Here is a 15710-nt window from a genome sequence, read left to right as displayed (position 1 = left end):
AAATTTCTAAAATATTTTTTTTGATGGAAGTCTACTCGTATCTATACTTACAGAATCTGGCCCATTTTATGGCAAAATCTACATCTGATGACGGGATCCATGAGGAATCGAGGAACTCCTCAAGTCTTATAGGCATACATATATCTAGTGATTTTTGTATTTTGATCAACAAATCAAGCATTTACATTCAAAATAGTGACATTTGATGAACTAGAACTGCTGATGAAGACCAGAGCAGAATACTTCAATGACACGTTAACCTTTGACAATATGTTTTCGTCGTTAAGATTGTTCAGCAAGCTTAGATTAGTTATGATAATGGTTTTCCATAAGGAATTGAGGAAATTCCTCCAATCTGTTTTTTTGTATCCAAAAATCAAGCATTTATTGCCAAACATATAACAACACTCTATTTACTATTTAATAGGTAGTAGTATTGATATAATAAAATCCAACTTATTATTTAATCTCATTAGACCTAGGTCTAACCTATTTCTCACCAGTGTTCGCTAAGTTTTAATAAACTTAATTATTTAGCCTAAGAGATTTGAAAATTGCTGCATACTTTCCATTTCATAGTGCCATATAGATTCATTGAAAAGGAAGTGCGACATTGTCGTCTTTGGTCTGTTATCTTTCAAAATTTGATAGTTCGGTCATTCATCCTAGTACAAAAGCATGTTACGTGCGTCAAGGCACCTCCAGACTCGCACCAAAGCGACGTGTCAATGTTCTAAAATATTCTAGAATTAGAAATGACTGAACGTAAGCAGTTTTTGCGTACATTTTCTCCGTTGACAGTTTTCCGTTTCCCACTAACGAAGTGTGGGAGCGAGCCCCACAAGAACTATACCGATGTAACAATTACAAAGACATGTGCCTCGCATGCCATTCTCTCGTATTTATTCATCATTTCTACTTTACGTTTTACGTAAGTACTGACGATAGACTTGCTAATACGTATTAATTAATAATAAATAAGAACTGCATGTTAGTATACCTAATATACTCGTATGAAGCTTAAGTGCCTGTTTTAGTCTTTTCGGCGCTATCGAACTTTAAACCCCGGCCCCGGCTAGAACCAACGGGTTACTTTGAACTTACGTACGAAGTTATCATTTGAGACTGAGTCCAGCGGACCTAAGGCTCCCTAGAGATATATGCCGGGACCGGGACAACACTAGGAAAACGAGTAGGTATAATGTTATATTGTCCAATTTCCCCAATTTTATAATCCATTAAAAATGTTTTTATCTTAATCTTAATCAGGTCGAGGTAATTTAAATATATCTCCTTTAAATTAATTTACCAAAGTTTTAATTACAAATTACCTTCATTAACTTTTTTAATCTTAGTGTACGAATATTATTTTACGTTTTTCACACACTTTCAGACTCAAAAATAACCTAACTTGGACAGCCGCTTTAATTCAGTTGACCCGTAATTGTTTTACTTACATTATATTAAAATCTGAACTATACCAAATTCTCTCCCTCACATTTGCGTTTACCCCAGATTACAATAAGCTACTGGTTCCGGAATTTAGCACGAATAAGGTAGTCGGGATTGACATGTCAGCGTGACAATGTCAGTGTTTGTATCTTGCAACAGCTCGATGTTAAAAAGTGACGGTCGTGCTGACCCGTGGATAGCTCCGATACACTTTAGTTAAGTACCTTGCGTAGATTTTGCGTCCTATAAGGTGAGGTGATTCTAAATTGATTCTAAACCGTTGATCTAGTTTTACGATAAAACCAGAATTAAGAAGTATGAGGGAGGACTCTTTAGCAAAATACTTGGGAGATGTAGTTCAGTCGGCATCATAGTGACAGCCGAAGTGGCCAAAAATATCGCAACGCACCTTACACACTGACAAGGAAAGGTACCCCAACTGTCCGGTTCCGATTTGATTCATATTTATACATGTTATAGAGTAGTCTAAAATAACGGACACGTATTTTGTTTTACCTGCCCAAACTCAACCTATTGGGAGAAATTGTCCTCCAAAGTACTAAAAAGTTACTAAATCTTCTAACTCCTATAGAAAGTGATGCTCAAGCAACTTGCTAGTTAATGGCGTGTTTTGTTATATCTGCTTAAACTCATTTTTTCCTAAAAAAATCGACATTAGAAGTTTTATAATATCTTATCGCTAAAGCTACACATAAAGACGGGTGTTTTTTTAGGAAAACTTGAGTTTAAGCAGATATAACAAAGCAGTCAGTATCAGTTTACCGTGTCCCCAGTACTCCGTGTCAGTAGACAGGCTCGTTCACTTGGGTTGAGGCCGTCAAAGAGGACGCATCGTAATGAACTGGTTAGGTCAGAGTACCTGCAAGTATCCCGATTGTTGTAGTCTCGTAATAGTTTAGAGTAACCATGCGAGAAGAAGCGGTCACCATAGTCAAAGTCAAAGTCAAGTCAATTTATTAAGCAATTTAATATCACAAAACATGATCAGAAGCTGCTAAAAATGAACTCTATTTCTCCACCAACTAGTCTTAAGTCCTTAGTCCGGGGATTGTGGACATTAATTTAGGATAACTTTGGAGAGCAGAACGAAACAACCGGCTTTCCAGTCTAGATTTTAATGACAACTATAATAAAAGAAATATACATAAAAGGTGTCAAATGAACATAGACAATATGTATAAAAAATATAAAACCTATTTACACTTCGACACATAGTTTATTTGGCCACCTTGGGTGTAACTATGTATTTCATGCAGACTATTCCCAAATGTCTCAATGCCATATTTATGAATCACATGTTATTGGTGCCTAACGTTTTTCCGGTGAATTTTCATTGTTGAAGATAGCCAAGTATATTTACCTGTGTTACCATCACTCATCGACGAAAACTAATTCAGAAAAGTTTCTTGACAATATTTACGAGTGCAGTCAACATAAAAAGTAACGTATCAGATTTATTCTCTAATAGCTTCACAAAAAGAGATACACCTATATTACTTGGAAAAGTATTCGAGGGTGATAGATACTTTTGGCGCGTCGTACCTATTATCCACTAATTTTGATGCTGACGCTGCGTACGAGTAGTTATATTCGTGAGGGATTTAAACCAAGCTAAGTTAGCAGCGATTTTGATAGTCCAGACAGTGCAACTGCTACTTTAAACGCCAAACTTCTATGAAATTATGACGTTTACTTAACACTTGCTCCGTCTGGGCTGTCAAAATCGCTACCAACTTAGCTTGGTTTGACTCTATAATTAATGGTACCTATGCAATTACAGGGAACTCGTAAAAGTTTGGTAAATAGAAAACTTAATTTGCTAAAGATAATGAGATAGCTAACATAAAATGTAAATATTAATTCTGATTGGTGTTTAACTTTCTTCTTGTTTATTTTGCTTCTATTTAGAGCCCGTCCGAGCAAGTCTGTACTTACTTGGCAAGCGATAGTCTATGGCTGTGGGTGATTCTACACCCTGTTTTTTTAACTCCTTTAATTTCCAGGGTGCATTCCTGAGTTTTAGTTAAATTAAGTTATTTTCTCAAGACAGCAGTATACTTATTAACTCCATTTCGGAGATAATCATTTTATTTTTTATGTGATAAGGCTTCTATGAGCGTATACACTTGCCTTAGGGCTTGTTTACATATTGGTATGAGTGTATACATTTGCTACTAAACGCAAGTACTATCTTGAACGATCGATGTTTAAAATGATATTGATTTGTATATATGTATGTTTAATATTTATTGCAAAATATTGCTGTCTAAGAAAATCGAGAGTTCGGATCCTACTATACCTACCGCTTTAGAAACGACCTTCGGGTATATAATAATGTATGAATGTATATACTTTATTGTACAAGTACCTACATATAAAAATACGAGAAACACAGTTACAGAGTAAATTAAATACAATAAAGGCGAACTTATCCAGATTTGTCAGTTTTCAGTTGTTTAGATAAGTTAAACAGCATGCCCATTTTACAACAACGCTATTACGGTTTTCACGAAAAATAAAAGTAAATAAAATACAAAAAAAAAAACCCCAGTTAACCATACCCGGAAGGTAACGGAGTTTAAAAAACCACGTAGAATGAATGTCATATTCTTGTAGGAATCCGAAGTTTAATGGTAGTCGCTCGTTGGTCAGTGTAAAGTTGGCTTAGGATGGATTAAAATAAGGTAGAAGTACTAGAGCTCGACGCTGCACTAATACTCGACATGGGCACTTTATGTCAAAGTGACAAGGATTAAGTTCGAATACAGAAAAATCTTCGTTGTTCAAATTTAACCTATATTTCCATGAAATAAAGTGCCCGTGTCGGTGACTAGTGCAGCGTCGAGCACTAGTACTTCTACCTTATTATTTTTTATTGATGCCTTATAGTTAATCCTTATAATATTACTATGAGCCTACATACTACTACAAAATGAACAACATAGTTAGGTTTGAAAGCGTTTTCAATGTTTTACTTTCCTAGGGCAAAGTACAAAACGGGAGGCTTTATTCGATTGATTTCAATACCCTTGGTGGCCTGCCAGACGCCTAGACTGTTTTCGTACTTTTCGTTGTCTTCATGAGTTGGTGTCTCAGTCTATGAAAAAAGTTAAACCTGTATCTGTTACCATGGTTGAATGTTGTTTTTGCTATCCCAACCGGCGAGAATTTGTGACGTGGAAAGGAATAAAAGATCAACCACATCGGATCTTGCCACAGCGTATATGCTCACGCTGTACTGTATTTCCAGTGCGCTAGCGTATTTTGAGTAGCAGTGTGGCTAACCCTTTATTTTAAGTTGAAGCGTCGCCCCAAAACAATTTATCGACATTCAACAATTCAATCACATTTTCGGTTCAGTAGTTGAGCGATTCGGTCGGTTGCGCAATATTTGGTTACGTTACCATTAGATTCGGTTTATTTTCAACCGCAATCTCGTAACTGGGGCGTGTTAAATTGTCCCTCGTGTACTTTTTGGGTGCCATAACTAACAACTAGCCGTTCTACAACTTACCGCAAATAAGAACTTTCAAACTTGTTAAAAATAGGTGACATCGAGTAATGATCTAATAACGTTCACGCCTTATTATTACTTACCATGAAAGCAACCGAATGCTTGACGGACTTTCCGAGGTACAATGTCTCGATTCGGTTATTACATAGTGTACTAAATTACAGGCGACAAAACGAAAGTGTTACATGTAACAATTTATAATTTATTACATCATTTTACAACAAACAATATTCTTATGCAATAAAAAATATACATCCTTTGGCTCTTTTTTCCATTTTATTTTGTACTCTCATTATCATTCATAATCTAGTTAGAGTACCTACTTAGACGAAGTAATATTATGTTTCATGTGTCATGTTTACAGACATTGTTGTAGTTCTTATATAATGTGATTATATCACTATACAATACTTTTTCTACAAGTCACCTAAAATAATATATTGTTTATTTTAAACCCTAAATAAGAACGAAAATTTAGTAAGTATCTCAGTAGACAAAATGTAGTACAAAAGACATAAACGTGCGTTGAATGAATATGCTCATGAAATAGCTTCTCGTTTATGTCTTTTCTACGAGAGCGCAGCGGCACGTGGTTATAGTTGCCAAGAGTGATCGGCAATTCTTTATAGTTGACTACAGCGTATTGAAATTAAAATTATAGTTTAGTTGGGAGCCCATACATGAAAAGTGCGCAGTTATAGTTTGGTATACGAAATCTAAATTCAACCATTACAGTTGACGAGTAGAAAAAATATTTCATATTGATCGTTCATTAAACACGTTTAACAACACGAAATTAATGCTAAAATGTGTATTCCATTTTCATTTTTGTAAAGGTATTTGAATTTAAAAACGTAAAATATTAACATGTGTTTGTTGCCTAAGTGTGTATTAACCACTTTTATTATTATTTCGTTTATTGGTCTAAAATCGTAGGTTAGATTATTTAGAATATGCATATAAAAGTGAAATACAAAAACACTTACAAAACAATACAAAATACATATAAACACATTATAAAAAACCTAACCTAGGGTGCTGCCAGCAGCGGGGCAGGGCCCAAGCTGCCGGTGGTCAGGGCCGCAGAGAGAGGAACCGACGTACTATACGCGCCGTGTCCAAGATTTGCCTTCTGCATCTGACCCTTGATCCAGCCACCCAGCGAGAGTCTTTCTAGGTATTGGTCGAGACTCTTCGCTATGAGACCGTTCGCTGACACGACTATCGGAACAATCATCGTCGAGTCAACATCCCACATGGCGGTTATCTCTTATTATTATTATTAAATGTATAGAAACTATATACAACAGCATACGTTATAAGTATATAACCTGTGACGTCACAGACCGTGTGCTTTTTGTATGGAGTCGGGGCGATTTTACTTGAGCATATCCCACAGACGCCACAGTTATTTTCGCAATTTGGAAGTTTCTGAGGCACCTATTGTGCTAGCAGTAGTAGGGTTATCAGGAACATTTGAATCTCATGGGAAGTAAAATCGATTAACATCTTCCAAAAAAATCTTGCTTGTAACTAGTTATGTAAGAACATTCATGTAATTTGGAATAGAATTAAGGGAGTCATGTTACTTTTACCTTTTTATATTCTTTATACAACGAAAACGGAGTATGCGGAACGAATGCCGTAAGTAATCTCTTATTTGTTTTGGAGTCTAAGAATCTTATTTCGGTTCGGTTAAAAACACAATAACATTTGTCAACTTTTAAGAAAAGGTGAATATTTTTTTGAAAGCCCCAAAAGTAGATGTGTTTTAAACATTGCCAATCTAAACTGACAAGGCGCGAAGTGAAATGACTCGCTGCTCATTATGGTATTTAGAATTCATTAGGATTAGGTAGATTGTTCTTGCTCTACCAAATCCGATTATATAAAACCGATTGAACAGACCGCACAAAATGTGGCGTTGCTGATATACCTATACATGACTTAAATAAGGTATAAATATTAAGTACCTATTAATAAACCACAGTCTCGTGTCCTCCAGTATTAATAGTTTGCTGTATGCCGGCGACCCTCGAGTAGGACACGATGTCGTTAACCGCCTTGTCCTCGGGTGACAGCGCAGTGCTGCCGGCTTGCGCCCCTGCAAACGCATTCGCGGGATCGTCAAACCCAGTCGGCTCCGCCTGGAAGGTCATCGGGAACTCGGGAGTAGATTCAGCGCTCGGAATAACATTCTCAGTTGGCGCTAAAGAGGACAACGGAGCCTGAGCTAAGGGGCTGGTGAATTCATTTCCACTAAAAGCTGTAGGTGTGGGAGCTTCAGCAAATGGATCATGATTGGCAGCCTGACTTGTGCTTTGGGGAGACAGCGAGGAGAATATATCGTTTGATGCCGGTTCTGGCGCCGCGTTTTGCACAAAAGAAAACGTTCCGGGATAACTCTGTTGAAGTCCATCTAAAGCTGTAAAAGCATCGTCTTCCTCCTCCCCTTCCTCTGTAACTTGATAGCCTCCGCCGCCGGCGGCGTGACCATTTGTGATACTCGGTATGCCACCTGGTAATGAATCGAACACTTTGACTTGCTTGACAGTGTGTGTTACGCCATGGACCTGTGGTGTCCGAGGAATGAATGCGGGCGCACCATAAGCCGGCACTGCTGGGCTGTAGCCGCCGAAGTCCTCTTCGAAGGTCGTGGGTGTAGGGTCGTAGCTGATAGAAGGAGTATCGTGGTGAGGAAAATACGATGGGCTGTCGTGATGGTGATGACCACCGTGGTGGCCGTGATGGCCGTGATGACCGTGGTGCCCGTGATGCCCGTGATGCCCGTGGTTTTTGTGATGGTGGCTGTGATGTCCGTGATGGCCGTGGTGACCATGGTGGCCTTTGCTCTCCGTCTTCTTTTTGTGCACCTTTTTTACATGATGGTAGTGGTGTCCATGAGGAATGTGTGGCTTATGATGATGGTGGTGATGGTGGTGATGTTCCTTTTTTGGTTTATGATGATGGTGATGAATTGTTATCACTTTTGTATGGTGGTCGTGGTGAATAAACTCTGGGACGTGTAGTTTCACATGATCACTGTGAACAAGACAAAAAAAGTCGATAATAACGATTTAAATTAAATAGGAATACTAATAACTGGCGTTAATAAATGATGTAAATAAATGGCGTATATAATGACAAACAGTATTTTAATTGGTCTAGGATCTAGGTCCAAGAATTTTAAAGGTGTGACGAAGTATTTACCACGCTACACTAGCGACGGTAGGAATAAATAATTTTCCTTTATGAACAAGTAAAAAACATGTCATATACACGTAGAATTCGTTAGCAGAATTGCAATGCCAAATCAATCACTCGCAAAGCATAAGAAATATTTTATACTTTTATAGATCAAGTTAGAAGCCATTTCTTACTGATGTTTCTCTCCGTGTCCACCACTCTCGCCACCGTCCACTAGGAGTACCACCAGCACTGCAAGGTATTTACTCAAATCCATTTCTCAGTCTTATCACACACTTATATAGATATCTAGATCCTGCATACGAGTCCCAAGGAACACTGTAACACTAAGGTCGAAATCTATTTCACATTTTGTTGTCAGCCTGTATTTACTTAATTCATTCCTAAGTTTTAGTCTTATTTGAAGCCGAGGCAACTAGCGCTGCGAGCCCGCGCCGCACGGTCGGTGCACCGAACAGGATTGAATAGCGAAATATCGTGAGATGACCATTTATCCAATTTCACTTAAATAAACCCGTAATATCAACAAAAAGACAATAACGACCATTATCAACGAAGCATGCAGTGAGCAAGGCACACTCTAGGAAGTTGGCAAAGCGATAACCGTTCCAATTTGTACGCTGCGAGAGTTGCAATTGCAGATTAGGAAATGGCACGTTATGATCGTTTTTACCGGCGTGGTATGAAATAAGTATTTCGTTACCGTTCCAAAGGAACGCATTCGATTAGTCCGCTGTGTGAACGCAGTTACCGTATTTGAAGGTTCGAATTTGCGACGCCATCAGTTCAGTGTCGGCCGTCTAGAGGCTCGGCCACGTCGGAAGGGCCATGTTTATAAAACACTGTGAGGGGCCTTATGAATTATCAACCGTTTTAGTCATTTCCTAGCAATAAAAAATAACTGACGGCGAGTTCCATAATGAACCTTAATAAAACAAAATGGTCATAAAATATGGCCGGCGTCAGTAATAAATAACGCTTGTAGGCGTCAGTTTTGAGTCCGTAAATATTCCGAAGTGTAAACGGGTTTAGTAAAATTTAATTATCTATTTCAATCGGATTTATTGATTCCCCTCGAGAAGGATATTTGTTAGTGGTTTTATAATTTTTTATGACTTGCCGCCGGCAACGGATTAATATCAAGTAACTTTTAGAAGATATATTGTTGCGCTCGCTGTTTAGTATCGATCCTAACGGATCACGTCTAAAATATGCGAATAAATTAAGCGATTATTAATCTGAAAGTGTGAGTTTGTAAAGAAGGAATAGGTATACAAAAATAAATAACATATGGGCTGAAGAATTATTTTATGATCACGTAAAATTTAGTAGGTACTTGTGGTACTAAGAACATACCTACCTACCCAAGACAAGACAATTGGAGCCGTATTCAGATATGTAAAATATGACCACAATTTAACACTTCATTAATATCAGTGCATAAAATAAAATATCTTAAAGTCTGGAGATGAATTTAATGATCACGTGAAATACGGTAATAATATAGTATCGGATGAATCAATGCGCCACCTGAGTATCTGTAACCTGAAATAATTTTCCAAATAGGGATACTTATGTACACATATTTTACTTATATATTATGTATCTCTACAAATCGCGTCAAAAGTATATATCTAATATAATTGTTCTGATCTATATACAGGTTGCAATTGTTATGTTCGACCATACGCTGAGGGGTGGATATGTAGGTCATACTGAACAACGATTACTATGGGGCCAGCCCCGAAACCGCGAAAATGTTATAATGCCTAATTATGCACAATTACATAGAGTATTTTATCTACACACATATTATATTGAACAGTTTGATGCTTTTGTTATAAAATAGTTCATTTTTGTATAAAATCTACTACGGAATGCGGTATCGATACAAACCTGACTGGTTAACGATACTTAGTAAATAAGTTTGGATATAGTTCTTGTGATTACGTGAATAAAGAAATACTCGTAGAAATATAAACACTCTATGATGTATTCACTAACCACGTGATAGATCCGGCATTGGCGTCGTTGCTCTATGGTGACACTCGCGGATATGAGGTGGCGTCTCCGAAATATCTTTCTCGCTCAGTTTACACGAAAGCTTAAAAATAACAGAACAATTTTTTATTAGGTTATAAATAGTTTAAAAACATCAACTAACTAACTTTTGTGGCGCAGTGATCCAAAGAGGGTCTTGGCCTCCAAATCGAGAGAACGCCACCTGTCCCGATCCTGTGCCACTTCCTGCCAGTTATCGGCTTTGAGTTGGCACAGATCCGCCTGTACACTGTCGCTCCAGCGGTATCTGGGTCGACCCACTGGACGGCGACCAGTCGGTCGTCCCAAATACGCTCTCTTAACACCTCGGTCCTCACCCATCCTCAGTAAATGGCCGAACCAGCGAAGTCTGTGGCATTTCGTTTCGCCGATGATATTGGGTTCGGCCAGTAACTCCTCGATTTCGGCATTCTTACGGATCCTCCAGGTGCCATCATCTCTCTTGATAGGTCCCAGGATCTTCCGTAACACCTTTCTTTCCGCTACCAGGAGCTGACTCTCTTCTTTCAGTGTTAGTGTCCAAACTTCGCAAGAACAAAATAAACAACAAAATAAATTAAATTAAGGACCTGTTTCACAACGTCCAAGTAAAGTACTGAATAAGCTACATGTCACTTATCTGACGAATAAATCCATCGTTAGAGTTTCATAATCTTCAAATAAACTTAACTGATAGATAAGTGCTAAGTTTTAAAGGAAGTTTTATCTGGCAATAAATTTATTTGCTAAGTAGCTATCCAATACTTTACTTGGGCATTTTGAAACAGGCCCTTATACTTACAAACTAATTAAAAGATAAACTGTACGTCAAATGGCGGCAAATAAAACCTTTTTCAGGTATATCTTTTGTAAATATATATTTTTTTAATTCAGAGACAAACCAGCCTTAGCCTTTGTATAAATTTTTAGCTTTCTTACTAATTGTATGTTAATTTTAATATGTATTTTTGTACAATAAAGAGTTTACTACTATAGTTTATCAAGCCATTTCCGCCAGTAGAATAAATCAGCATAGGGTCTACCTTGATTTTTTGACATTTTCGTGGATAAGTCTGAAACAAAAGAAGATCGAAGGCTGATATTACGCATACAGTGTTCTTAGGACCTGCCACTACTGCACCTCAAATTACAACCAAATCCCTTGCGGGGGCCAATCTTCTTATAAGTAATCTTTTTTATACATGTGCGTTGTCGACCCTAACCGTGTTTAGCCAACGAAGCTTGCTGAGTTGCCTAAGTAAGGTACGAGATTGAAAAGCTTGATTATATCACTATAGTATACAATACTTTTTCTACGAGTCATCTAAAATAATACTTATTTATAGTAGGTAGGCAAAATTGTAGACATAAACGCGCGACTCCCGCTACGCTCGTTTAGTCTTTTCTATGGGAACACGGCGGCACGTGATTGGTATTTTTTTCAGTTGACTACAGCGTATCGAAATGAATCTTATATGTAGTTACGTTGGGAGCCCATACATGAAAAGTACGCAATTATAGTTTGGTAAACGAAATCTTAATTCAACCATTACAGTCGACGAGTAGAAAAAATAAGAATTACAGGTCTAAAGATGAATTTTATGACCTAACCTACCCAATGTTTGACGTATTTGCACTCACCTAACTGTATTTAAATGAAAGCGTGATGTCAACGTAACTTATACATTCAAACGAAACTGGTATCATATTTATTTTACAAATTTGAATACGCTCTAACAACTGTCGGCTACCACCACTTTGGCACTGACATATGCAAACTAACATGGCTCTACCCCGCTTAATGATTTGCCCTATATTCTGCCCAAGGCAAGAGCAAAGCCGTGGACTTCTGCAACATCAGGGGTTTACATTCGTTTCAAACGGACTGAAACACCCCTTTTCACCTGAGGCTGGTGTACACGTGTACGTTAGAGATGATATCATTTTTCGTCGCATTAGCAATCTTGAAGGTAGGGATCTCTCCACTGTAATTGTTCGTTATGCTTAGGAGCAGATATGCTCCAATATATATTCACTTAAACACGAATTTATGAACTTATTATGATTGCTATAAAAAAATTGTCAGGAGCATACGAAAGGATAATCCCTGTCGCTTCTTTCTGCCATCGCCCTACGCGACAACATTTCCAACCTTGATGGGCAGTCCTCAACTGTGCTTTTCTCCAACTGTACCTTCAAGAAAAGAGAGTACGCCCATTTTAAATGCCGGCAACTCACTTTTACAAACCCTCTGGTGTTGCGGGTGTCTATGAGCGACGGTAATCACTTACCATCAGATTCGACAGCTCTTTTGCCTCCTATATCCTAAAAAAAAGTTTTTACAAACATTTGAAGTTCACATCTGTAACACAATACGTAAATTTCGAAATATTTCATTATAGCGTATATATATTCGTAACGTTTAGAAATATTGTTTTGATGACAGCAAAACTATTTTGTTCAAAGTAGGACATGTCGTTATTGCCGCACTCCAAATAAAAGTATTGTCTACGTAATGCTCGTAATAAAGGTACCTACATAAATAAAAAATAAGAAAGTAACATCACATTTTATCGTCGTTATATCTTGGTCACAGTTATTTTAGTTTTATAATGCGATGCGATGAGTGAAAGAACACGCAGTAAGAGTTAACGCCATTTGTGGCTTCTACTAATATCACATAGACATTGGGACCCGCTTACGTTATCGTCTCAACGTTATTATATCATACTTATTTCAGTTTCATTGTTGCCTTAAGTTATAAAGTTTGTTTTTTTTCCTTAACTTCGCGGATACCTACGGCCCGATTCGAAGAATGAGATACGATAACGTTAAGTTCTGGTTTAGATAAGTTTGTACTCGTATGTCGTATAATTGACAGAAGCAGCTCAATTTGGGCAACCAATGTCACTTTGACGTTACTTATTGGGATCACAGCGGAATCGAAATAAAAGTCAATTTTGACATGCCGTTTAGTTACCGATGGTTTAAAGATCTTTCTAAGATCTTAAACGTGTCTTAATCATTCTTCGAATCGGGCCGCTACTTTGTAACATTTTTCTTACTATTATCAGGAAAGTCTTCTTCATGTCTTCATTCATGTTGTACCTAATATTTAGCGTCTTCATTAAGCAAAATCGGTTAATACGCCGATATTTTACTTAAGTATACTTTTTAATAGAAAATAGGTACTTAACTAATATAAATAAATAAATATTTTGAGGATAACCTTACACAGATCCACTTCGCCTCAAACTAAGCAAAGCTTGTATTATGGGTACAAGACGATGACCGCGACAATCTTGTATGCCTGGGCGAGCCTATTCATAACAATATCAGCTTTACCTCTTACATTTACCTACATATTATTATGTTAAGAAAACTTAAGTATCTAACATCATATGTATAATCCGGTCTTGATGAGAATGATAATTTCCAAGGAGTATAAATTGTTCATCTTAGGAGTAAAAGTTGCAGAATTTAAATTTTATTATTATTCTAGTTATACTTATACACCGTGTTTTTTTTTATTTCCGTTAATTTCAATTTTAACCCCCAGGGGATAACAGAGGGATGAAAGTTCGTCCAGAGTTTTACCTCCTCGAAACGCATCGCTTGATTATAGTTTCGACCCAAACACGCTGGGGGAAAATTTTATTAGGTTATTCTGCATACCCTTTCCGATGAGTAACTTTGATCAGTCTGTCAAGTCTGCAGAGGTGTATTTTAATATTTTGTGCCTTGGCTCTTGAATTGGCAAAGGTTGGCAGCTATTTTTAGAAAAATATTCCAGTCTAGATTTAATAAATTCAGGTGGCACATATTTTAAAGTCGTTGGAGTAAAAGGTATTATATTTTGCCAACTTTAACTTATTAGCTTATTACTTTTTGTTAAGTAATAAAATAGTTTTATTTCTAGGAAATTAATTATTATTAACCATTTAGAGAACAAAAAGCTAAAAGTCAGTGAGCGCATTATAATAAATTTATTGAGTCCACGATAGTTCGTGTCATCCACGATGACGCGCAGATTTGTCAAATCTAACCTTTAATAATATGACATTGCGAGTCAAGGCACGCGTCTTCGTGAATAACACGATGTAGTTATATGTACATAATATTGTTTGGGGAAACGGGTAAGAATGAGTAAACCGTCGTGTAATATTTACAGATAACTTTAATGAATTTATTAGGAAATGAAACAAAATTTGGTTGGCAGGTTGATACTAAAATAACACTATACTTAAATTTCTAAGCTGCATGAAATGAAACGCACGCATCATGCTTATATTGGTACTAAAAAAACCAAGAGCATGTCGGGCCCTGCTCAGTTTAGGGTAGACTAGAGTAGAAAATAGACTTTTTACAATAACTCAAAAACGGTTGAACGGATCAGGTTCGGTGTAGTTTTCCTTTAAAGTCTACTAAGCTTTAGTTTCCCGTGTTTATGGGACCCATGGTAACTAATTTATATATCCGTGCCAAATATCAGCTTTCTAGGACTAAGGATCACGGAGCAAAGCCGTTGACGGACAGACGGACAGACAGACAGATAGATAGACGGACATGACGAAACTATAAGCATTCCTAGTTGACGAAGGAATCTTAAAAAGAAGTAAAAACAAGCCATTGAAAGGCTTTCCTCCCTCTCTGCCTCATTGCGATTTTCTTTCGGTCACAGAAAGAAAATTTTGTACGGACACAGATTTTTTTTTTTCCACTTGACAAGTTTCCAACTGCAATTTTTTGTACCTACTTATACCTAACCGCAACATGCACCATATTTTTGAATTTCGTTAAGGTGGGGTATGTGAATCATACTAAACAACTTTTAGTTTGGGACTGACTTCAAAATCACGAAAATCGGTTCAATAAACATGTGCTGCTGAAACCCTTCATTCTCGACGTATGAAAAAGCTGAGTTTTTGTCGCGTTTTCGGGGTTAGTCCCTTAGTAAAAGTTTTCCAGTATGATCTGCATATTTACTTCTCAGTCAGACATGATAATAATCACACCGTATATTTAGCGTTAATGTGTTGAAATTAAATAACATAACAGGTAATCAAATTCGCAATCAATAATTTTATTTAGTATGATTTCGCATTGCACATGCCAATTACGTACTTATATGTGGACCAACTTGTTTGGAGCCTGTTTAGTTTCCATTCAAGTGAAGTATCATATATTAGAAACAACTTATTTTTATAACACATCGCCTTATTGTGTAAATAAAAAATCAAACACTTAGGTTGCCTAGTTACCTATACACTTTTAGTATCTAAATGTTATGGTAAATAAATAAAAATAACAACTTAGCACTTATTAACAGTAATTATATATATTATTAGATTATAAAGTGACGTAGAGTTAGATTTATAACGAGTAAATAAAGAATGAAGTCTAAGTCTTTGGCAAATGGAAGTTAAAGTAAATTGTATCTTATTTTTTAAATAACTACCTATTAACATTTGCGAAC

The 15710-nt window shown here is 36.9% G+C and overlaps 1 protein-coding gene across 1 annotated transcript; it reads right to left on the bottom strand.

Annotated features, from left to right (window-relative positions):
• Window positions 1-5177: 5177 nt before the first annotated feature.
• LOC133534640 (protein doublesex-like) lies at window positions 5178-10793 on the bottom strand. The gene is made up of 2 exons (XM_061873853.1): window positions 8368-10793; window positions 5178-8029 (listed from the first exon to the last, which is right to left on the bottom strand). Exons 1-2 carry the CDS (start codon window positions 8448-8450, stop codon window positions 6964-6966), a joined length of 1149 nt encoding a protein of 382 aa, XP_061729837.1. The 5' UTR covers window positions 8451-10793; the 3' UTR covers window positions 5178-6963.
• Window positions 10794-15710: the final 4917 nt, after the last annotated feature.

Source organism: Cydia pomonella, chromosome 1 (genome assembly GCF_033807575.1).
Source record: "Cydia pomonella isolate Wapato2018A chromosome 1, ilCydPomo1, whole genome shotgun sequence".
Classification (NCBI taxonomy): Eukaryota; Metazoa; Arthropoda; class Insecta; order Lepidoptera; family Tortricidae; genus Cydia; species Cydia pomonella.
Note: the sequence above shows the minus strand (reverse complement) of the source record. Positions and strands in the feature narration are given on the sequence as shown.